The sequence below is a fragment of the Ambystoma mexicanum genome, chromosome 5q, assembly GCF_040938575.1.
Source record: "Ambystoma mexicanum isolate Mex_15411 chromosome 5q, UKY_AmexF1_1, whole genome shotgun sequence".
Lineage (NCBI taxonomy): Eukaryota > Metazoa > Chordata > Amphibia > Caudata > Ambystomatidae > Ambystoma > Ambystoma mexicanum.
Window position 1 is genome coordinate 82,328,884 of NC_090933.1, and position 25,598 is coordinate 82,354,481.

General features: G+C 47.2%; 1 protein-coding gene across 1 annotated transcript in view; it reads right to left on the reverse strand.

Annotated features, from left to right (window-relative positions):
* Positions 1 to 25,598, reverse strand: part of LOC138497230 (band 4.1-like protein 4B) — a 471,210-nt gene that overhangs the window by 185,404 nt on the left and 260,208 nt on the right. Inside the window, exons 5-6 of the mRNA XM_069620556.1 lie at positions 21,030 to 21,134; positions 11,527 to 11,722 (exon numbers count right to left, since the gene is read on the reverse strand). Of these exons, the coding sequence (XP_069476657.1) occupies positions 11,527 to 11,722; positions 21,030 to 21,134 (301 nt within the window). The remainder of the gene's footprint in view (positions 1 to 11,526; positions 11,723 to 21,029; positions 21,135 to 25,598) is intronic.

A 25,598-nucleotide genomic window follows, 5' to 3' on the forward strand; every position in this document is an offset into this window, starting at 1 on the left:
CCTGCCAGGTCATTGCCGCATCACATACCCCACATTATCATGCATGAAATGAGACTCACCGAGTAGCCAGGATCTGTTCCCTGCGTGTCGCTCCATGTAGCGTGGTATTGTAGAGTTCCTCAAGACCATAGAATCATGGGTTGATCCAGGGAATCGGGCACAACAATGTGTAATGATCCTATTGGAGTCACACACCATTTGTACATTCAGTGAATGAAATTGTTTTCGGTTGCGGTACTGGGCCTCCATGGCATGTGGGACGACCAATTCCACATGGGTGCAGTCGATGGCACCAATGCAACCCGGTATGCCGCCAAGTGCATGGAATCCCACTTTTGTGTTCGTAATTTCCTGCTCCGAGCAGGGACGTCATTTCACCAAAATGCCAGGGGTCGCGGAAGTGACATCACAATGTCACGCCCCCAAGAGTGACATCACAGGAAGTGATGTCATTTGACCACTCCCCACGTGACATCACATGAAGTGATGCCATTTGACCACGCCCCCACGTGCCATCACAGGAAGTGGCCTCACATAGCATTGTTTCTAAGTACTCTACGAACAATATGGTCACGATAACCCTGTGAATTGATGTACATTTCATACAAGAATGGATCACCATATGTATCGTTAATATCAGTGCGTATTGGCCCATATTACCAAATCACAGTGATTGCAAGCAGATGTCCAAGGCCAAACGATAATGATGCTTTAATATATAGCACTTAAGCACTGCTTGTGCCTCATGCCTCATGCCTGCAGGACACCGTTTCCTGGCTCCACAGAAGACAAGACAAAAGGCACGTGGAAGTGAAAAGCACTTGCACTTGCAGTAACTTTGCAGTAACTTTGAAACAAAACATGTGCATATCAAAGATCCAGGGACAAAAACAGCGCCTTTGACTCTTGCTAAATGGAAACCACTAAAATCCTATTGCCACCTGGACAGAAGCAGAGGGACGTCTTTGCTATACACTCAAGCCTGCAGATGTGAAAGCGATATTTGTGCCTGTCAGGAGTGACAAATTACAGGATTGGGGAGAGAAGGTGCCTGAGGAAATACTGCGAAGCTGCCCAGCACTTTTAGAATTCCTACACATTCTCCCCCTGCTGCCTTGCTTCCTAAACGAAGGGTAAAGCACAAGGCAGAGAATAATGTTCACCAACAGTGCGCACTGCATGCAGCCCTCACCTTGCTCGGATGCAGTGTGGTTCCGGCAGACCCCCTTGCCGTGCATCAGTGCTTGCAGCGGTAAGTTCCCCTTGGCCCGGCCGATGCAGCGCAGCCCCACACGCAGCTGGGAGTGTAGACCCCACATGGCTCCCCCAGGGCTCTGTAGCAGGCTGGGTTGCAGGGCTCCCCAGGAGCCACTCTGTAGCAGGATTGGTCGCAGTGCTCCTCCGGGCTCTGTGGCAGGAAGGGTTTCTGCAGGGGTCGCTCGAGTAGTCTTCCTCGGGGCGCGTAGTCTGCTCCTCCGTGCATCCAGATCTCCGCCGGTGCAGCCGGGGCATCCCCACGCCCCCACGCCCTGGACTCCAGCAGCAGCACCATCAGCAGCCAGCAGTGGGGACACATACTTTGGGGGGTGTTTGAGAGGGAGAATAGGTGTGCTGGGGGTCTGCGTGCGCGCGGCAGCCGGTATTCTGTCTGTGTGTCTAGCTATGACATCAAAGCCGGGCAATGCAGGAAACAAACATAGCGGAGGCGAGGTCAGACCCGACAAAGTTCATGGTTGCCAGGCAACCATGACCTCGAGTGCCAGCCTCCAGACCTAGTGGAGCTGCGCACGCCTCCAGGCAGGCATCATGGAGCCTGCCCTGCAAGTCGCTGCGCGCGCGATTCAGCCCGCCAGTGACTTGCCTCATAATTCTTTTTAAAATAATCGGAGTTCGAAAGGCACTGGCAGGTTGACTCGCGCGCACGGCAACCCGCATGGCAAACTCCATGACCTCTGCGATGCAGGAAACATAGCGGAGGCGAGGTCGGACAAAGTTCATGGTTGCCAGGCAACCATGACCTCGCGTGCCAGCCTCCAGACCTAGTGGAGCCGCGCCCGCCCCCAAGCAGGCATCATGGAGCCTGCCCTGCAAGTCGCTGTGCACGCGATTCAGCCCGCCAGTGACTTGCCTTGTAATTCTTTTTAAAATAATCAGAGGTTGAAGGCACTGGCAGGCTGACTCGCACGCACGGTAGCCCGCAAGACAAGCTCCATGACCTCTGCAATCTTTTCGCGACCCCTGATTATTTTAAAAAGAATTATGCAGCAAGGCTTAATCAGAGGTCGCAAAAAGATCACAGAGGTCGCAAGGGAATCACCAGAGGTCCCAGTTGCGACCTCTGGCGACCCCCAAATGACGTCCCTGGCTCCGAGCGGGGTAGAGAGATGTAGTCGTCTGCGTGCTTCAGGAGGGCATCGAGCACTTGCAATAGTGTCCGTGAGAACAGTGGCTGTGAAATGCCATGCAACTGTCCGACTGTGTGCTGGTAGGTGCCTGTGGCCAGGAAGTGGAGTACAGACACCATCCTCAGTAGGGGTGGGATGGCGGTTGGGCTATCTATCATGCTGACAAGGTCAGCCTGTGTCATGTCCACAATGGCGGCGATGGTGTCCCGGTCCAAACGGTAGAGGGTGTGGATCTGCTCATCAGTGAGGTTGAACGGATGTGCTCGGAGGCGTGGGATTGCGGGCTGCCTGCGTGGTGGTAGTGGCTGTGCTGGCAGCCCTTGCTGGCCCTGCCTTGCCCTCCTCCTTCTCCTGCGTCTCCTCCGTGCGGCCGGTTGTAGTTGGTGTTCGTCTTCTTCTTGGAGTTGGAGTACTTGCAGTGCTATCAGGTCCCCCAGGGCCAACATCGCGAGTCCTGCCGGTAGAATTTCGGAGTGGGTGTGGTTGTGGGAGGAGACTGGGTGTGCAATTTATGTGTTTTCAGGCTGTATGGCCTCCACCTGTGGTGATTCATTCCACCTGTGCAAGCTGCTCTCCCCTTTGGGCGAGCACGTCCCGCACACAACGCTGCAATTCGAGGAATGGCATCTTGCTATTACAATCATGTATTAGTACCCGATGGCCGTGTAACATTGGTTGATATGTTCATTCGGCTATGGTCCCATTGTTTCACATGCATTCTTTGCAGTCGCGAACAGACTTGTGAAGGGTCAGTGGAACGTAGTACTCGAGTAACGGTGGACACTCATGCATCACTGTACCGAGGTTCACCGACGGGCGGGGCCTCCCATTTGTGAGTGAAGGCAGTTGCCATTTTCACACACAGCCGCACTAGATGGATTAATTTGTGATTTCAAGCGGCCACAGATGCCTTTTCGACGTGATGTTGCAAATGAGGAATTCGAAGGGCGGCGCTTTCGGTCTTCAGCTAGCGGCGAGGAGATGCCCACAGGTCTGACTGCAAATATAACGTTCTATTGTTCAGTGTCCTTGGGACAGGGGCCATGGCGAGGATGCAATGATTGATATGAATAGTTTGGGATGCGCAATAGCGAAGTGGATGATGAGGCCGGACGTTCCCAAATACATGTAACTTCACAACACTGGAATTACGGGCTGGGGCACAGTGGATTTTGCAGGCTGCATAACGCACAGACTCAATGGAATTCTCACATGTTATGTGAGTATGGAAACAGGCGTTATCATTACGGGATGAGGGAATGATGAATGGATGCATGGACAGATGATTTGATACGGTGTTTGCCATGTACAGGGCTTCTTGGAATCTGTCCGCCTCCCCTGCGCTATGTGATGCAGGGCTGCCATAGTGGGACCATCGTCTATCTGGCCTTGTTGAGCCCTCCCTGTCTCGACGCGCCTTCAGACACTTGTGTCCATGCACGTTACCAATCCCATCTGATGGATTCTGTTTTCACAGACGCATGCACAGGTACACTCGTTTGTGATGGTGTTTTCACCTCGATATGGATAGTTATGAGTCGCAAGTGGTTTTGGGGTGGTGATGATCCTTTGGAGTGGGCTAGCATGCATATGGCTGTGGATTTAGTGTGATCATTGAAGTGAGTTGTACGAATGTAGTTCTGATGGCCATTCTATTCTTTTTCTTTTCTTTTGGTTGACAGGTATCTCCTCCCCTTTTGCCACTGCCATCTGTATGCCACTCCTGCAGATGGGTTTTACTCCCGACACCTGCTGCTTCGTGTTAATCAGTGGAGCAGCATTACGATCTTATGGGACGATCGCCAATGGGCCACATGCCCTTACGCAGTACTAGTGGCTCGGAGCAACATTTCGGCCTTTCAGCTGGACTAGTGCCTCCCTATTGGGACGGCCCTGCGGTTCTAGGCGCTTCCATGTTGCCTTTTCGTACGAGAATGTAGCCCCTGTGTACCATGAAGGAACAGGGCGTCACACAAGAAGTAGCTGGTCATTTATTGCGGATGCAGCCCACAATGGTGAAATGTGTTTTGGAGTTCATGGCCTAATGGCTGTATGGGCTTGGTGAATTTGTTGTGCATTAAATTTCTATTCTGATATGGGCCGTGTAGCGTTCTTCTTTGCAAGTGATGTGGCATATTCCTATTTGGGGAGAGATGTATTGTGAGGAGATCTGCATTGGGTTCCAGCTTCGGAGTATAGTTGCGTGGTACTGTGCTGGGCGCGTTTGCCTACGAAGCCCAGTGAGGTCAGGGGTGAGGGCTGCCAATATGACTGTTTGAATGATGTCATGCTCAGGGGCAGGGGATTAGGTTTTGTGTAACAGATGCCGGTCAGCCAGGTGGATTGGTGGAATGATGTGATTATCGGAATATTGCTGGTCACAGGTGCCTGTGTTTGCGTGCGTTTCTTGGTGGGAGACTGAGGTCATGTCCATTGGTATAGCTTCTGTATTCGTGCCATCTGTGCCCTGCAGCTCCCATTGGCCCCTCTTGTGATTCTTTTGTTCGTTGGCATGCATGGGTGACTTGTACATTTCACTGGTTGCATTGTGACTTTGTTGCACCTACGGGGAGTTGTACTATGTGGCCAGGGAGCGGTGTACAGGCACTCAGTGGGGCCGTTTACGGTTGATTCGCGATGCCGTACTTCTCACCATGGCGGAATGGTACTTTCCGCCGTGCTTGATGGCGTTAAGTACATGTCCGCTAGGGTCGGAATTCGCGTACCCTTGCGCCATGGTGCTAATTACGGTTTGGCATGGCGCGCGCGCGCGTACTTGGTGCAGTTAGCGTTGGCGTTCACTACGGTGTCGCTAATGGCATCGTACTTTACGGTGACGTGTCATAATCGCACCGAGCGCTATTCGATGGCGGTATTGCATTTCCGCCATCGTTTTTCGATTTCCGCCAGGGTCGTAATGAGGGCTGTCTATTTCTTTTTTTACTGTTTGTGAACAAGAAAAAAAAGGTCAGTTCGCAAAAGGCACTGGAGGAGGTGGGATTCAAAACCAGCTCCCGTGCCAGCTCCCGTGCCAGCTCCCGTGCCAGCTTCTGTGCCAGCTCCCATGCCAGCTTCCGTGCCAGCTCCCGTGCCAGCTCCCATGCCAGCTCCCATGCCAGCTTCCGTGCCAGCTCCCATGCCAGCTTCCGTGCCAGCTCCCGTGCCAGCTTCCGTGCCAGCTTCCGTGCCAGCTCCTGTGCCAGCTCCCATGCCAGCTTCCGTGCCAGCTCCCATGCCAGCTCCTGTGCCAGCTCCCATGCCAGCTTCCGTGCCAGCTTACGTGCCAGCTCCCATGCCAGCTTCCGTGCCAGCTCCTATGCCAGCTTCCGTGCCAGCTCCCATGCCAGCTTCCGTGCCAGCTCCCGTGCCAGCTCCCATGCCAGCTTCCGTGCCAGCTTCCGTGCCAGCTCCCGTGCCAGCTCCCGTGCCAGCTTCCATGCCAGCTCCCATGCCAGCTTCCGTGCCAGCTCCCATGCCAGCTTCCGTGCCAGCTCCCGTGCCAGCTCCCTTTTCCACGACGAGCGGGCCTTCGAGTTTGTTAGCAATGCTGTGGCTATACAGCTGGTAGTGGCCTGTTTATGCTTTCATACAGAAGAGCACAGTTCAGAAGCATGAGCATGTGCAGACCCGTTTGTGTTTAGTGCCACACCATGGAAAGAATAGAGAGATGATGGTTCTTTCGCTTTACGCCTAATGGTGATGGGAAAAAGAAGTACATTCCCTTGAGGTGGCCCACATAGACTAAGGGGATTGTATCAGGGCAAAGGCTACATTATGAATCTAGTGATATTAAAATTGTCAATGACAAGTGGGCCTCATTTCCAGTTGGGCGGTATTCAGCTGTAAATCTGCCGGCATACCGCCCAGCAGAACTACTGTTACCCCCACTTGGTCCGGCGGATTTACTGCCAGATTACAAGTGGTGGTGGAGGTGTTAGGCCCCATTACTTTGGAGTAATTCCACCGATTCTGCCGATTTCTGGCCAGAAAGTGGGAGAATTTACCTCCAGCATAATGCTGGAGGTAAATCACCCATTCCAGGGCCAAACTCGCAGTATGGCGGTGCAGGAAAAGTGGCGGTAATTCCATTACCACCACTTTTTCCCCCTCACTGCCATACTAGTAATGAGCCCCAAAGTGCACTCTCCAAAAAAGACTCCTGGTGCCCAAGCTGATGCAGTGGTACAGTGTGTGAGGATCAGAAGTAGCAGAAAGTATATTAATAAGGCGTTTGACAGGGTAGTATGACAAATCTAAGGCCACTGGGTCTATGTCCAAAGAAGCGTAGGATGGTCAATAATAGAGCATGAGTAGGACACATTAAGCAAGAAGATTCAAAATTGGACATTAGAGAAGGTATTCAAGACATCATGGGCCTCATTACGAGGAAGGCGTTAGAGGGTTAACGGCGCCGGTAGAGCTGCCGGCGCCGTTAACCCTCTACCGCCTCATTACGAGGTCTGCTTGCAGGTCCCGCAAAGGACGTCTGCTTGCAGGTCCCGCTAGCAGACCAGGATGCTAACAACGGGCCTGTCGTTAACGGGCCCGTTGTTAGCATCCTCCCCATTCCCATTGAGCCCTATGCGGGCTCAATGGGAATGGGGATGTACAGGGTCCGGGTCCCGGGAAAGGGAATTACTGGGCCCTCCAAGGTCGGAATGGGCCAGTAATTCCTCATTCCCGGAACCCAGACCGGCATGGCTACCTCCATACTCGTAATGAGGCCCCATGTGGCATATATGGCATATATGGCTCAGTTAGCCAAGCACTGTGCTGTAAACCTAACTCTCTCTCTCCCCTGGACTTACAGTGTAAACAGTGGAGTATCAGATGCAAAGAAATCTCTCATTGTTATTTTGGATGGTATATGACGTGCAACATTTTGACATTTCTGAAGTGCGGCTATGCCTGTTCTAGGATTCTCTAGGGATTTACTAGATATGGGAACAACCTCTTCAGCCATTTTAGATAGAAGGACCCTGCCCCAATAAAGTTGGACGTTTTGGAGTTCAACGCAAATTTGGATCTGAGGTTGACACATGGTTTCCAATTGCCAACACTCAACCAAGGTTCTGTGGCCACAGGTTGTTATAAAGTGTCAGAGTGTCTGTTTCCAATCAAGAGGGTTTCTGATTATAATGGATTCAATGTTTAGAAAATTCCACCTTTAAAATTCAGAGAAACACTCTGTAAAATGTTTTCATTATGAGCGAAAGGCCTTGTATAGTTAGTGACCCAGGAGGATAGCTCAGCCGCAACGTGCAACGTGCGCGCCTTGGAAGCAAGACAACACGAAGCAACACAGGTTCGATCCCCGGGTCCGCGCTTAGAAACCTCTGGGTGTTTAAGCGCGTTATAAATACGCAACTAAGACAAAAAAAACAATTATGCAACCACAAAACAAACAATTCCTATAACAGCGCCTCCATGCCTGCAGGCTGTGTGAGCGCTGTAAAAAAAATAAAAAAAATACCATAATGTTTGTATCATCTTTATATTTACGAACCGGAGCTAAAGTGCTCAGTGAGTGGATGGAAATACTGAGGAATGGAGAAAGGGACAATATCTAAGGCAGACCCTGCTCGGCCTCTTAACTTGGGCAACGGTGCAGTTATCAGCAGGGTCGGCCTGCAGCCAAGGGGCATATTGCCATTAGCACCTGTGTTCCCTACATTGATGGTAATGGTATATTTAAAAAAACAAAAAACTTACCTTGCTGCGCGGCTCTTTGGCCCGCCGTGGTTCCCCGGGTCCATTTTCAATGTTGATGAATTCACACATCTACATTGAAAACTGACTCTGGGAAACATGGCGTGGCGCTGGGCGGCACAAGGTAATTTTCTATATTGTTTTTTTTATACATACTTTTAGCACCCATGTAGATAACTACATGGGTGCAAAGAGGTGGGTGGCGAGGGGTGGCAGGGAAAGGGACACTGGCTAGCAGCACCCAATGTGCTAAGAATGAGCGCATGAACCAGACAATACAGCCCGCGTTCCGAGCATCCTGATTGGCCAGCACCCCCTTGCATTGTGCTCATTTCCTTTAACACAATTTGACTTGAACACTTGGCTGCAATTATTATGAATGAATGGATGTTAGCCAAGTGCAGGTAGTACCCGAAGACCATGGTGGTGCAGACATTAAAGCAAAATGCCCAGACATACCGTATGAAATGGGACAGATAGCTAGAGCACAATTTACATCAACAGCAGATCATAATTATCATAGCCCGCAATCAGCACAGATTTTCTCCCTGAATCTGGTCTAAAACCAAATTCGTATTCATTGAGCATGTTGTGCCATTCAATTTGCTGATACCTCCTCAGACAAATTCCCCTGTCTAACTATAAAGGTGGCTGGTGTGGGTGCCATAGAGGGCAGGTGCTACCAAGCACTCGGATGCTGAACCTGGAGTGGGATGTGGTGAGGATCCCTGTTTATCCCCACCATGCCACCAACAGGGGGCTAAGGTTTTGGCACATGTCTTTTTAAGGTGCATGAGTGCGCACCCAAAATAAATGTGTACAACAGGTCGCGGGAATACATTTTGCCAAAAACAGTCAACCCATTCAATTCTTAAACACATGGATCCAGTAGCAGAGGAAAATCATTCTAATCATTGATATAGAGAATGAAGAATGTGAGCAAGTGCACCCTCCTTCTTGTGTTATTACCTTGGTGGAGCTCGCAAAGTGGTCAAGTCATTCCATTGGCTGCATGGGAACAGGATAGGACACCACCATACTTAGAGGGAGGGTCAGTGTGAGTGAATTGCTCTATGTTGTGAAGCCGTCCAAAGGAAAATCTAAAATGGTAGCCTCTATACCTACTTCCTCAAGCCACAGGCCCACAATGTAGTTTTCCACAGGACTATAGAGGCACAGTCCCGCTCCACCATTCTAGAAGGCCTGCATCACTAATCCCCAATGTGAAAGCAATATATCAATTAGGTTGCCAGTCACTAGCTATCCAGACCTATACATTGGGCAGGCCATTTGAATCGAAGCGAGATGGGCCTTTGGAAAAGGAGTGGTGAGGCAGGAGGCCATAGGAGAGAATTGGGAGATTAGCGAGCAAGAGAGGCAAGTGAGTTGGGAAATAAAGAAATGAGAGTTTGGAGGAAAGAGTTTGAAGCCTCACGTGAAGAGCAATATCAGGAGCAGGTGGTTAACAGGAAGAAGGGGATCAAGCATGACAACAATAATATCATGGGGAGCAATAAGTAGAAGAGGTGGAACATTGGGTAGTGGAATAAGGAGATGGCAGAAGTGTTCAAGGAAGCATCAAGGAAGAATAACAGGAGAAGTGTAAATGAACTGTGAGGAGAAGCTGAAGAATGAGAGGAGGATACCTCAAAGAAGGAGTTTGAAGGATAGGGTAAAATAGATCCTGAGAAAAGAAAAGCAGTGGAAAGATTAGAGGCAATCCCAAAGCCTATAAATGGAGTTCCAGAGTTTGTGGAGTAACAAGCACACGGCTTGGCACTCAGGAGGTGTAGGTGAAGCCATTATATAGCGTGAAAATGGAAGAGAGAGTGGATGAAGACCCCGTGGGTAGGTGTATGGGGCAGAACATTGAGGAGGAGAGACCGAGAGTAGGATAACAAGCCAGAGAATCAGGACCCTGAGAAATGGAGGTGTTGAAAGTTGTGGAAAAAAAGACAGCAGGAGTTCAGGAAGGGCCTCCTGTCTGTTTAAACCTCTAGGTAATTAAGAGGGTCAGCCTCAGATACTGCGCATGAAACTGGATCCATTGAGCAAGCAACATTGCAAGCTTGAGGGAGTCTGGGAGGGAGAACCCCCACCCATTGCACTGAAGCCAAATTATAGAGCACCAGGAAAGTAGGAAGATTGGAGGAGAGACCTGACGCCCAGCAACAGTGAGTGGCAGATAAATCCCTGAGACTTAAAGAGAATTTTAGAAATCACAACCATAAACAACCTTTAACAGTGGGTCTAAAACCCAGGAGAAAATCAGACTTGACTTAAGAAATCTTAAGAGATCTTTTATTTTATCAATTTGATTTGTATGTTGTTCGGATTCATAGAACCTCCGAAATACAGCGACTGTGTACCATTTGGTGCTAACTTTGGGAGGTAGAAGAAGGCTGAGGGCAAGATCTGAGCAATCCTGCAAGAGAGCCAGTCATTTATTTGTGTTTCACTCATAAAACAAAACCCTTCCCCAGGTGTTGCTGTAAATGGAAGCTGGTTAAGGAGATGGTGGTTGGCATCTTTCTGATCCATGTTAATCTTGTGACACTGCCCAGGTCATCAGGATCAACAGAAGGTTTCTTAAAAAAAGGGGCATATATTTGCCATTTCAGGTGGACTGGAATCCATTGCTTTTCCAACATTTGTTAGCAAAGCATGTAATTAGATTGACATGTTTAGTGTTGTTAGCAACTCCTTAAATATCTTTGCAGCAAAGGAGTGTGGGGAATCTGAGCATTTGCAAATAAGCTCCAGGGTTATGTTATACTCTGCATACTGTTTTATGGCATGCCAGCGACTCAAAAGGTTGGTTGGAGTGGACCACTTTACGACACAAATGTTTCAGTGAGAAATTATTTTGTAACCTGGTTAAAAAAACAGGGTTCCTGGCGGTGTCCCCCTGCACACTGGGAGATAGGGTGGCAAGTGACCCCTCCCGATCAGTAAAGGGAGAACAAGAGCTGAAAAAAGGGTAGCAGAATGATGACCCACTAAATGATCGCCTCAATCCGTCCCAGATCTGGATTAAGTACATAGTACATATAATCAGTGTAGTCCATATTTTCAGGAAAATATGAAATCTATAACATTTGCTGTTTATGAGCTAAAAACCATTTTATATTAGAGGACACCCTGTGCAGTGTGGAACCTTCTACTTACATTTAGACATCTTCATTGCATTCCTGCCCTTGAGCTGAGCATACATTGGGAAAATACACATTGATATATTTAATGGTGAAAAATCCCTTATGTTGCATGCTGTTGAAATCAGATTGATCCAAAACAGAAAAGCTGCATATTCGATTCCTTTGCAAAATACAGGGAACTGTTGAGTGTGGTACTGTTTTTCTGGTGGTGACCCCATCTCTAGTTTTAAATGTGCCTTTACTTTTCTGTATGGTACCTTATCACTTGGTGAATGCTGGCTGTACCCATCACCCGTATGTGACATTTCATTTTTCTCTGACTCCAGTGACACAGCGTCGTCTCCTGCTGCTGCCGCCGCCGCCGCCGCTGCCGCCGCCGCTGCTGCCTCTGCCGCTGCTTCTGCCGCAACAGCTGCCAATGCTGGAGGTAGGTCATCTTCATCGCTGTGATTACTGCATGGAGACATTTTTAATACATTTACAGATATTTAGAAAGCACTGGTTCAGGACAACTTTAAGTGCATTAAAACCAGCAAATATGTATTTTGAGAAACTAAATACAAAATGTATAAAACAAAGTGGTTGCATGATCTCAATCCATTCGTTTCTGAAGATTTGCTGATCAGTCTATAACGGAGGGATAAGCCCATCTGTTATTTAGATTATTTGCCTGTGTTGAAGGTAAAAGTATTTTTAAATGTTAGTTCTATATTGTTCTCCTCCTTCAGCAGCAGATTATGAACTCTAGTTCCTGGAGTATTATTTTACTGAAAAAAGAAATATTATTTGTACGCAGTGGTCTTTTAGACAATATGAAACAGAAAATATCGAAGTTTTTCACCAGCTTATTTTATATCTGAATATTTAATCAAACTTACCAAATACATCAAATACAGTACATTTTTTTTGTCTTTTCTGGATTCGATTCAAAACTAAAATATATTACTAGTATATTACAAACTGTTAATTTACTGCATTTCCATATTTGTTACCTGTAGCTTCAAGATGCTGCATAAATGCTGAAACAAGAGTTTCTGTTGCCAAGTTTAACAATCAGCATTGTCTAAGCCAATATATTTGGCTTTTCTATAGGAAGACACGGGGCCTCATTACAACCATGGCGGTCCGGGAAGTACGGTACCGGTAAGCATGCCGGTACCGTAGTTCCCAGACCGCCATACTACGTGCTCTACTTGAGGGTGCCGTTTCACCTGCCAGGTTTTTCCTGGCGGGTGTAACGGCATCCGCGAGCAGAGCACGTTGAATGTTGTTATGCTTGAACTAAAATGGCGCTGGTGCGCAGTGCATTTTGGGAGCGCTCGGAGCCATGATGGATATTTACGTCATGCCGCAGTGAAAAGCTGCACGCATTTTGCTGAGTGTTAGATTCACGGTGCTGAAGAAAACATGCTTTCCAAACCTGGTATGCAGTCAAGGACATTTCTGCTGGGAAAGCTAACTTTGTTATGTCTTGTTATGAGCTATTGGACTGTTTTTCGTGGTGCTTGTTTTTAGAGGAGGGAGGCACTTTGCTCCTTGAGGGTACTGTCGGTTGACCCAGCTGGCAACCAACAGCTGCTCATCAATGCGCTAGTGCGTTGCCAGAAGGTTTGAGAAATCGCCACCCCTTTTCGGAGTGTGCATATATGCGGAACCCCGGGGGTGGTCAGGTGAAACTTCAGCCGTAGGAGGACGCTTTCGTCCGGCATTCCTGTGAGCTGTTGTGCTCTCGGCCTGGCTGTTACGGGGTCTTCCAGCCGCTTCCGGCGAGATGAGGAATCCGGTTACGCTCACGGTGATGTATTTCCTTTTGAATTCTTTGCTTCTTCTGTGATTTATGTCTATGTTTCTTCTGTGAGTTATTTCTATGTTATCAGTGGTTGCTTCTAAGCTTTTAATAAATAGCCGTATAAGTGCTCATTATTCTCTAAGAGTGTGTTTGCAAGTTATTGCATCTTTCTGCGTTCAAAGTATTGGCTCTGTAATTGCATTGGTGATTTATGATTTTCCATGCACTCTGGGAGAGCAATACATTTTTGGCGTCACGAACAGGATATTTGTGATGAATTGTTCCAAATATTCAAGAATGTGTTTGAACGTAGATAGGATTCGGTTATCTTGCAAGCGAATGTAATTGGGTAGTGAAGTTGTTGAGCAGTGAAGTTGTTTTTTTTCCTTTGCCGGTGTGTGCGTGCTTGTGGGAGTGATTGCAGTGTGGAGAGAAAAAATATATAGATATAAAGAGGTTTTGTTTTGTTTGCGATAATGAGTAGTTTGTTCAGGAAAAAGAGCGTTACCGCTGGCGGTGAATGTTCTGATGTTGGCATTCCAGGCTGGACTAAGAGTCCATATGATAAATTGGCTCAGGCGTGGGCATGTGGTGCAGGGCTAAGTGAAACATGGGATCAGAGATTGGGAGATGCTGATCCGTCTGATGTAATGGTATGCTTGCAACAAGTTCCAGTGGAACGTGGCAGAGAATGCGTGGGATTAGGTAGGCGAGGTTGGGTTCTTTTGCATGCTTATAGGAAAATACATCAAATAAAGGTAGAAATGAAAAATGAGGTGTTGCGATTAGTAAGAGAGCTGGCTGCAGAAAGGCAGACTGCATTAATGCATCAGATTCAAATTAAACTTTTTAAAGATAAGGCTGACACATATCAGGCTGTGGCCGAGAGGGCAGCAGTCAGAGTAGCCCGGTATAAGTATAGGAAAAGACGGGGAGGGTCAACAAAAGAAAGGTGGCAGCTGTAATCGCTACCGCTGGTGTGGACTGGGATCCGGATAAGTGCGATGGTGATATTTTTGACTCAACCAGTCTAGAGAGTAGTTCCGCCAATGAGTCTGACCCCAAAATGGAAGTGAAACAGAAAACTGTGGCGGCTAAGCGGCTAAGCCCGTTAGAAGACGGCGAGCCTGACCCCACCCGCAGAATCCTGCAGGCGGAATGGTGGATTTAACCACGCTTGAGGATTACACCCAGCAGGAGGTTGGGGAAATTATTACCCGTATGACCAAAAATCGGGGGAATCTTTATTGACATGGATGGTGAGATTGCTAGATGGGGGTGCTGCAGGGTTGTTGGTAGATTCTACCGATTCACCGCGTTTTCTACCCCTGTCAACTGACACCAATGTACAGGAGGTCTTAAGGGCAGGACCGCCCCCCGATGACAATGGTCACGATGCACAGGTGTCTTTGTTGCACCTAATAGCCCAAGCATGTAACCGTAAATACCCCATTACCACAGATTGGCCTAGTGAAGAAACTAAGTGGTATACTTTGAGAGAGGCAATTCAAAAAGTCAGAGAGCATGCTATGAAAGAGGCCATTCACGTAGATGCTCCTGGACACATGGGTGCCGTGCCGCTCTCAGTTTCAACTCGAAACATGGTGATTAGAACTGCGCCACCCGCATACAAAAGTGTCATTATGACTTTGCTCGTAGGTATGACGGGCAAACCTACTGATGAGGTAGTGGATGCCATTCGGCAACTTGCAGATTTAGGGGAGTGGGACAAGAGTGATGACAAGCCACGGGAGAGAGAGGGGCGTAGTGAGAGAAGAACCGAAGGCAGGCGGCAAGATAGCAGAGACTCCCGAGTGTCCTGAAAGGACATGTTTCTGGCTTTGTTAAAAGATGGTGTGCCACACGAAGAAATTGATGGCATCGAAACCAGAGTAATGTATGAATTATACAAAAAACAAGGACTTGCAGCCAAAGAGCGCTATAAACAGGTTAAGAAACAGGTAGTAACCAAGCCACAGGGGGACACCTCACCTTCTGCTCCCCCTGCGGAAGAACAAGAAGAAGAGTCTATGGGAACACCTTCCCTTTACCAGCCAGCATACGCTGATTTGAGAAAGGTGGTGAGTGCAATGTTAGAGGCGGAGTCGAGTCACACTCATTCAAAATTTGACTAGGGCTACGGCCAAGCTCTGGCAGCGTCTGCTCGCATAAAAGTTGATGGGCGGCCCCATGTTGATGTCAAGATTTTTTGGGGACCAGGAAATACACAAGGGGTGCGAGCTTTGATAGACACCGGGGCGGAGGCCTCTTTGATTCATGGCAATCCAGCACGATTTAAAGGCAAACAATTTACTATTACAGGTCTCGGGGGAAAGGAGACCCCCGCAGTACAAACGAAAGTGGAGATGAAAATAGGCTATTTGAATAGGCAGAAATACCAGGGGTACCGGTAAATCCTTACCGCCATCCGTGTAATGAGGCCCTATGTCTTGCAATCATACAGTGATAGCTGCCAGTCATTTGAATCATGTGAAACTTCCAACTGGATGGCTCTTTTCATGTGGCAACATCACATACACTTATATTCCAGCTAACATTTCCGGAGGTCCATGTGCTTTAACTCGATTAGGACTAATGATGTTTCCTTTACACCCAGCGATAACTCGAGGTAAAAGGTCAACTTTCGAGTCGGTGGGTCTATCTCCCGATTGTGATTCACATGTACACTTGTTATCAGAAGCTGAGGTTCTAGCATTAACCCTTTCATTAGTGGGAGTTTGGGGTTTAGCTGCTGGGGGTTACAAATCTTTGATGAAATTAACATGTTTAGTAGTCAAAAGCCTTAATCATACTTCTCAGGCATTAGAAGAATTACTCCTTGATAGTCAAGTTATTAGAAAAGCAACTTTGCAGAACAGAGCAGCTGTTGATTATCTATTGCTAAAGCATAATTTAGGGTGTAACGCAGTTGAAGGTATGTGTTGTTTCAATCTAAGATCCACTGAAAGTCATATTCAAGGTTTGAGGGATCTCATTTCTCAAGTGTCCCATGATCGTACTGGGAATTGGTGGGATTGGTTATTTTCATGGATCCCTCATATTGGGGGTACACTACGTTAGGCTTTTGCTTGCATTTGCATTATTTTAGCTATCATAATAGCTTGTTGTTGTTGTATTCAATGTATTCCCAATTTAGTTTTGATGTTTCGTCGGTTTCAGAGACCGGCTCCTCTGCCATTGGGCTATGGAAGGTAAATATCCAAGGGTGGAATTGTTAGGCTTGAACTATAATGGCGCTGGTGCGCAGTGCATTCTGGGAGCGCTCGGAGCCATGATGGATATTTGCTTCATGCCACAGTGAAAAGCTGCACGCATTTTGCTGAGTATTAGATTCACGGTGCTGAAGAAAACATGCTTTGCAAACCTGGTATGCAGTCAAGGACATTTCTGCTGGGAAAACTAACTTTGTTATGTCTTGTTATGAGCTATGGGACTGTTTTTCGTGGTGCTTGTTTTTAGAGGAGGGAGGCACTCTGCTCCTTGAGGGTACTGTCGGTTGACCCAGCTGGCAACCAACGGCTGCTCATCAATGCGCAAGTGCGTTGCCAGAAGGTTCGAGAAATCGCCACCCCTTTTCGGAGTGCGCATATATGCAGAACCCCGGGGGTGGTCAGGTGAGACTTCAGCTGGAGGAGGACGCTTTCGTCCGCCATTCCTGTGAGCTGCTGTGCTCTCGGCTTGGCTGTTATCGGGGTCTTCCAGCCGCTTCCGGCGCAATGAGGAATCCAGTTACGCTCACAGTGATGTATTTCCTTTTGAATTCTTTGCTTCTTCTGTGATTTATGTCTATGTTTCTTCTGCGAGTTATTTCTATGTTATCACTGGTAGCCGCATAAGTGCTCATTATTCTCTAAGAGTGTGTGGTTGCAAGTTATTGCGTCTTTCTGCTTTCAAAGTATTGGCTCTGTAATTGCAGTGGTGATTTATGATTTTCCGTGCACTCTGGGAGAGCAATACATATGTACCGGCACAACTCTGAATGTGCCGGTGCACCCGACGTCCCCATCCCCATTCAGCCCTATGGGGCAGAATGCGGATCGGGGCGCTCTTGATTCTGGCACCTGAAAAATGGGCAATTACCGGGTCCGCCGAGATCGGCATGACCCTGTTCCATTCGCGGGTGCCGTAAAAAATGCAACTCCGGCGGCAGCCTTGCCCTTAATAAGGGCATGGCTACCGCCAGAGTTGTAATGAGGCCCACGTTCTTTATTTATAACGTTACAACTTCTATATATTACAATAGTCTACCCATTGTCCCAATAAAATGAATAACCGGTTAGTACTAGCCTTTACCCTTTACAATACAAACCAGTTACATGTCCTGCTAGTCTAAACCTTTTCCATATACAAGAAAACATGATAAATAAAAACATCTTTTCCTACAAACCACACTAGATAACAACCTATATATACACATACACCCCTATCAAATATGTTGGATCACATGTTATTATTTATAGGCTAATATATCTCAGTCAGCAGCAGTAGATGGGCAAGTGGGATAATGTTTATTGTGAGAAGGAAAGGGCTTCAGTATACATTGAAATCATTAAGTTTACTTTGGAGTGATTTTATGTTTTTCTGATTGCTTCATATCACTTTCAGAGGACTTTCAGTCATGCTTGGGTTCGTTCACATTACATTAGATAACCCCATAAAGCAGAGTGTTTCAGGTGACGTTTGGGTTCATTCTAGTTACTTCGATTTACCGCAGATCATTGTCAGATCATTTTCAGATAACTTTCCAAACACGTCAGATGATTTGTGGATCGCGTCATATCATTTCAGATTATTTTGCATTAGCATATGTTTCTTCAGACAACTTCAGATCAAGTTGGACTCCTCTAAATTACTTCAGATTATGTTTGTATTATTTTGATTGTTTTACAGTACTTCACATTACATCACATTGATTTTATATCATCTTTGATTAACACAGATCAATGTGTATTACATTGGAATACTTCAGATCACTTTGGATTACTTATTCGCCACATCATCCAGGCTTCAATCAGTTATTGTGGGATATGAAGGTCACAGTCTCAAAAGTACCAAAAAAAGTGGCAGCCCAATTCACAAACGGCATCTAAATTTCTTAGATGCGCTCATTCAAGTGCCCTTTTTCCCCCTTTTGCGCAATTGCGCAAATAAGGGGGCGTTTCTGGGCATTTTAAAGCTCAACCCGAATTCTCAAACAGGATGCGCTTTGGAATGCCCAGAAACAAGGGGCACACACAGGGTGAGGCACAAATCATGGCAGCGCCATTTATGAGCCTGGTATGATATTTTGGACCATGAGTTAAACCGTGGCTGTTACACTCGCATTTCCATCTTCCAAAAGTATACGGAAGGCTTTCTTTCCCGAGATGAAATGTGCTCCCAACAACCACGTGATTTCTGGGAGCCTGTCATACATTAGTGTCAGGAGGTAACTCCTGACACTAATGTATGCAAAGGGGCTGGACAGCGCATCAATGCGCCACTGTGCACCGGATGCTCACGAAACAAGCCAAAAACTTTGAATGGGGCCTGTCACAGCAGGAGACATTCAACACAATAAGAAGAGACATTGTTGCGGCCGTGTGCATGTCTTACTTTGATCCCAACCTACAAACTGAGCTCACGGTGGATGCCAGCCTGGTGGGACTTGGAGCAATATTGGCGCATCACTCAGGGATTGAGCATGCGCAGGGGAGAATCGTCTCGTATGCCAGTAAGAGCCTCGTGGAGGCTGAGCAGAAATATTCGCAGGCAGAGAAGGAGGCCCTGGCAGTCGTGTGTGCATGTGAACATTTCCAGCTGTTCCTCTATGGAAAGCCCCTCACGACCATTTAAGACCACCAAGCCCATGTCACGATATACAGGAAGCCGAATGCACAAATGCCACCTAGAATAGCGATATGGGGACTGCGCCTACAAGAATACAAGTACACTATACTCCACAAACTAGGGAAGGATGAAAATCCAGCAGATTTATTTTCTCTACATCCGCTTGCCGGACCTACAACATCAGGAGGCAGGGCGGATGGGTACATAAATTACATCGTCCATCAGGCAGTTCCACCAGTGATCTCCATGGCAGAATTGACAACATGCATGGCGGAAGACGCAACACTCACTCTTGTGACATCATGCATCGGCAATGGGAGATGGAATTCAGCTGGAGATGCCATCCAAGAGTACCAGGCAATTGACAGACCAAGACGCTCCCAAAATCCAAAGAGGAACTGTCCTCCCCATCATCCCTGATACAGCAGGGAGTCCGGATTGTCATACCAGCAACACTCCAATGCATAGTGGACAACGCACATGAGGGTCACTGTGGCACTAAATGCATGCTACGGGGCAAAGTGTGGTTCCCAGATATGGACAAGTTGATTAAAAGGACACTAACATCTTGCCACATCTGCCTCAGCCTGCAAAACCCTGCATTCCTGGAATGACTGCATATGAGCAAACTCTCAAAAGGAGTGTGGGAGGAAGTGGCAATAGACTTTTATGGCCCTTTGAGCTCAGGTGAGTATGACCTAGTGGTGTTAGATGAACACTCACGATATCCAGAAGCAGAAGTAGTACCCTCCACAGCCGCTACAACCTTGATACCCGCACTGGATTGGATATTCTCGGATTTCGGAGTACCAAAGGTGGTGAAGTCGGACAATGGTCCAGCATTCAACAGTGGGGACTTTCGGGACTTTGCAAACTATTTAGGTTTCCAACACTGCAAGGTCACTTCTCTCTGGACACAGGCGAATGGAGTTGTGGAATACTTTATGGCAAACATCAAGAGGGCCATACGTATCGCTACCATTACACACATGCCCATAGAGCAAGCGCTGTGCCAACTCCTAAGGGATTATCGCAACATGCCACATGACTCCACTGGGACATCTCCAGCAGAATTAATGTTTGGCTGCCCTGTGCGTTCGAGAGAGTGCCTCAAGAGGATCACGGAACAGAGGACAGTGAAACTATGAATGAAGTGAGAAGAAGAGATGACAGGGCAAAAGAAAAAATGAAAACATATACAGATAGAAGAAGAAGGGTACGTGCTGCAGAATTGGCAGTTGCGGCAGGTCCTAGTGCAGCAAGTGCAAGTTCACAAGGACATGCCACCTTTCGACCCACGACCCGGGACCGTCTCCCATGTTACAGGATCGATGATAACGGCAGAAAGAGAAGGATGTTTAATAACAAAAAACAGTTCATTTTTCAGAAAGGCCAGGGATGGCAAACCTCATGTCAGTGAACAATGGAGTGAAGAGGAGGAATACACAAAAGAGCCGCCGGGATACTCAGCAGATGAAGATGAATAAGAAAGAGAAGAACAAAACATCATCGGAGAGATCCCAGAAGAAAACAATACCACATTGCAGGAACATGCAAGACCCTGCTGCATCGTACCAAGACCCCGGTGGTGGATCGAGGAAATGGGGTAGGACGATGTTATTTTGGGGGGAGATGTAGCATTGCACGCAGTCACCCTGTTGGGACCCGGCTATGCGTGCACTCGGGTCAGCTGACCCAATGTAAAGTAAGCGTGATCTGCACGCCAATAAATCAGTTACCGGTGATCTTGCATGGTGTGTGGCCGTATTATTGCTGGCAGCCCGTGCAGCATTCACCTCAGTGGACAGTACAGAGGACTTTGCCACTTACAGATTAGTGTTTTTGAAAGATAGTGATAATGTTTCCAAGAAGCTTTACAATGCTGCTAGCGAGTGAAGCTGTGTGTGCATTTCTTTTGTTAAACCAGCTTGTGATACCTTTTGTCAGAAATCCCAACATGTCGTCATGTCCATTTTGTATTAAAAGTGTTCCAAGTGTTTGAGATATATTGCTGAGGTGTCCTCTCCTTTACAACATCATTTCAATCAGGTGCATATTTGTATTTATTATATTTCAATCAACAGTTGCATTGGAAAAGGGAGATGCACAACTAAACCTTACAAGCTGTATTGTCTTGTTAACTTCCTCATGCGGGATGGCTTTATTTCCGGTTTTTCTGAAGATCCTGCTGATTGTGTTGTTTCTGTTCGTGAGGGACCAGGACTTCTGCAAGAGAAAGAACCAGCTGGTTATTTTTTTTATAATAGATACATTTGCATAATACGTGATGACGTATCCACAATCGAGGGGTCATGTCCAATTCAAGGCCAGCATCGCAATTTAGGTGAAACGTATCATGGAGTAAATCTAACTGGGACAAACTGACATGTGTGGCCAACGTACAGAATGCCGGAGGAATGCTGAAGTGAATCGAAATAGGAGGCGAGTTCATGGGGCTTTATTCATGGGGTTGTCCTCACCGCTGACTCCCTATCTGCAAATATTATCGATGCCAAGGTAACCTCATCATGTTCTCCCCAACAGTTATGATCATATTTGAATGGAAGTGTCAATGGAACCGACTTATGGGATCTATGTTATTTGCATGAGAATATTTCTTCGAAGCCCATTATATCGATTTTCTTTTAAATACATTTCACCAGCAATTCAATGACGGGGAAATACCCCTCACCTCTCCCCCTCCGCAACTCCCTATAATATCCCCCCACCTTAATTAGTACCCTAACCCAACCCCTCATCTACACTGTGGCAAAATGTGGTCAAAAGAATTTGATTGAATGGGCTTCGAAGAAATGGGCCTGCAATGCAATGGTGGAATACCGACTTCAGGACAGTGGCATTGAAAAAGTATTAATTTCATTAGAGACTGGTTCTAGAGGGGGGCCCGGGCCCTGGCGCACCCATGTACCCAGTGTTAAGATGGATTTCTAAACCCTGACCTGATGGGCAGATGTTTAGGAGGCCACGCTAGTTTAGTGGAACAGGGGAACCTTCTGGACAAGCCAGACCAATCATGGTAGCTTGGCAGGTGGTTAAGACTACGTCTCAGGAGGGGCGAGAGCGATCGAAAGCCCACAATGAGCACACACAGTAAAACTCCACAGAATACGCTTAGACAAGTGTATATAAGAAATACATATGAATTTACTATAGGCCTTAATAATTAAACACAAATAAACCACAGTAATATAAAACTGTTACCACACATGCCTTTCACTAGTTAACATATATACAGTTCCGTTTTGCCTAATGTGGTAAAGGGCAAAGCACAGCCACAACCTGTAACAGAAGGGTAGGTTAACACAAATATAGCATTAGGCGGTTCTTCAGTATCGATCCCTCACTTAAGCAGTCCAGCCCTACGAAGTAGGGAGCCTTGTGGTCAAAAGTACAGCAGTGCGTTGAAAACAACTGGTCATGTGTAATGAGATAAAGCGGGCCCTCTTCAGGGAGCTGTAACAGTTCAGGAAGGGGCTTGAGATGATGAAGAACAGTGTCCTACTATTCGAGGAGGGTCTACCCTATCAGGCAGAGCGACTTTCGAGTTTTGGGAATAGCTAGGAGGACCAGGCTAGCCCAGCTAAGGTGAGTATCTTTTTAGGTATTCGCTTGCGGAAAGAACAATGGCTGTGCCAGGGGACCCCACCAGTAAGTGATGCAAGTATGGGACGATCTTCCGTGGTGGGACACTAGTCTTTTCTCAGCTCTCGATGAAGAAAAGAGGACAGTCCTAGTGCAGCACGGTCCACGGTGGTGCCAGTCATTCAGGCATACCATACCAGACACAGTGTCGGATTGGCCCGTCGGCCGATCGGCCCGTGGCCGATACGAAATCCTTAGAGGCTGGCGAGGGGCCGGTTTCAAGCCCATGCCTGGGCCGGTCTCGCGCTGGCTCAGGGCTGCCTGCGGTGCTGATCTGCTCTGCATGATCAGGGCCTGCGGGCAGCAAGTCGGCGCGAGACTGACACCATGGCGCTGCTGCTAGGTGATTGTGAAGGAAGTGTTACTTTTTTACAAAACACTGGTAGTGGGTCGGGCTGGCCTCAGCCCGGCCCGCTACCAGTGTTTTGTAAAAAAGTAACAGATTCCTGCAACTGCTCGTCCTTGAAGACTGGCACCAGAAGTGTGGATTGGGACTAGACAGTGCCAATCCTCTCCCTGGGCACTATCCTACCTGTCATGCAGAAGCCCACAAAAGTTGCAGTTTTCACAGGAAGCTGCGTGCCCAAATAAGGAATTCCCAGGTCTGTTCGACCTGGGGAAAGGCAAAGGGACAAAATGGCCAAAGGACAGAACAAAAGACTTTGTAGATGGCCATTTTCGGCACTGCCACAGTCTTGCGGTAAACGTGATATGGTTGATTAAAAAGAAGTACAAATATTATAAAAGTAAACTGCTGCCACCAGTTCATCCTAGGTACACTTGCACAGTCACCAAAAAAGCCTTAGCGGGTGTCTAGGGCCATAACACAAAAGGACCCCTATGCATGTGCATGATACTGTAAACTACTTGGCACATAGATTAAAAGTTACCAAAAAATGGCAACATAGTCAAGGACTAAGGGAAACATAGTTTCCCAGTACTGACAGTCTGAAGGACGAGTCAGTTTACCCATTACAGATAAGCAAAAGCCCAGAGGAACACAGCTGAAGGCTGTGCTCCACTGGAATAAGTCAGGTTAGGTTAGCCAAACGAAAGCAAAATGTTTGGGGGTCCATAAATGGAGGGAAAATTGCACCTAAGGGAATTCTTTCCTAACACCCAGTGCCCCTGGGCAGTGTCAGATTGGCCCCAAAGCTTCACCCCCTCACATATCCAGGTATATAGGAAACAAGCTAGATTATATGAAACAAAGTGTGTTTTTTCTCTAGGAATCAATCTCCCCTAAATATAGCATAGATTTGCAATGTATCTCTATCCCGTTTCGAACCAAATCAGCTGGAACCAAACAGACTCAATACTAAATCAAAAATAATGGAACGTTTCCAAGGTACCTTTGAATGGGCTTGCAATGCATTATCTTGCTGTGAGAAATTAAGTTAATACAACCTCATAGGACTTTAAAGAGCAAATGATTCACATATACTCAGCTCCAATGTGATGGTCAGCATTTATACGAAAAGGCAATATCCGAGGCATACTATTCCAATGAGAGCTCTTTCTAACATCCAGAGCCCACATCTCTTGCAATGCATTTCTTCACTAGCGGAATGTTTATTGCAGTGATAATACCCGTCCCTGCTAGCCCAGGGCAAACATTAACCAGGTGCAAAAATGCATTGAAAGAGTATGTTTTTTTGGCATTAGGACTGATTTTGCTCAAGTGATTGAACAATTCCAAACTATCACTGGGGAAACCATTGCCCTGGTGCAAAAACGCATTGAAAGGAAACATTTGTTTACCCTAGCACACATCTTTCTCCAGTGCTTATATCTTCCGCACTATCACTAGGGAAACATTCCCCTGGTGCATGAATCCATTGAAAGAATATGTTTTTTGCAGAAGGACAATTTTTGCTCTAGTGCTTGTATGATTCCAACTATCAATAATGAAACTTTTCCCCTTATCACAAACGCATTGAAATAATATGTTTTTACTCTTGGACAATTTGCAATGCTCCCCCAGTTCCTCTTATCCCTTTCACTCCTTCCCCTCCTCCTTGGGCTTTCTCTCCTACACGCCCTTGCTCTATCACTCTTCCCCCACCTTATGCTTTCTCTTTACCTCCTGCACCGCTCTTGCTCCTATGCCATGCTTCTCCGCCAGCTCCCTCCACTACTTACTCTCTTCTGTTCGCTCCTTGCTGCTCATAGTCCCACCACCTTTCACAAACTCTGTCACCCAGCACCAAGCAATGGGCATCCTCATACTACAAAAGACCTACCTGAATAACACACGAACACTGAACTGCATTAAGCTTTGTGGGCCAACGAGCTGTTCCTGGGGCACGGATCTGCAGACTGAGCATTCAAGAGGACTAGCTATCTATTTGGTTGTCAAATTCCTGCTGCTCCTGGTATTGAAAGTTACCCGCTTAGCAGCTGACAGTCCTTCTGATACATCCACACCCGCACCCACAAGTGCTCTACTTCTCAGTTCACAGGCCCTCACTGCATTCTTCCATGTGACTTTCCTGATTAATACGTTTGTTGGATTCTTGATTGTCCGCGGGGGTTGGACCCCATGTTTTCTTCGTTCCATGCACATCTTGCTGCCTTTCTTGACCCTGGCCTGTGCTCAACATGCAATCTTCGGCAGCAGTCACATTGTTCACTAGAATCTCCTTCTTCGCCTGAAGTTCACCACGGCTTCATGAAAATCTTATAGCAAGTGGATATATCAGGGAAAAGGAGGTCAATTTGCAAGTCAACCAGTAAGTTGGACATTAGAGGTCTCATGGAGAGTATGTTGACAAACTGACTGGTACAATGTAAGATCTTTATTGTACCACACCATATACAGCAGTTACTGGCCCTCATTACGACCCTGGCGGAAAGTAACTGACCTGACCGCCATAGCGTAAATAGCGTTTCCGCCATTGCACGACGGAGTAAAGTGCGGCTAATTCTGACCCATCGGGCACGAGCACTACGCCATGGCGGAAGTGCAAAGTCCGCGATGGCGGAAATGTCCCCAAAACGCCCCTCACCGCCGTCGTACGGCGCCCT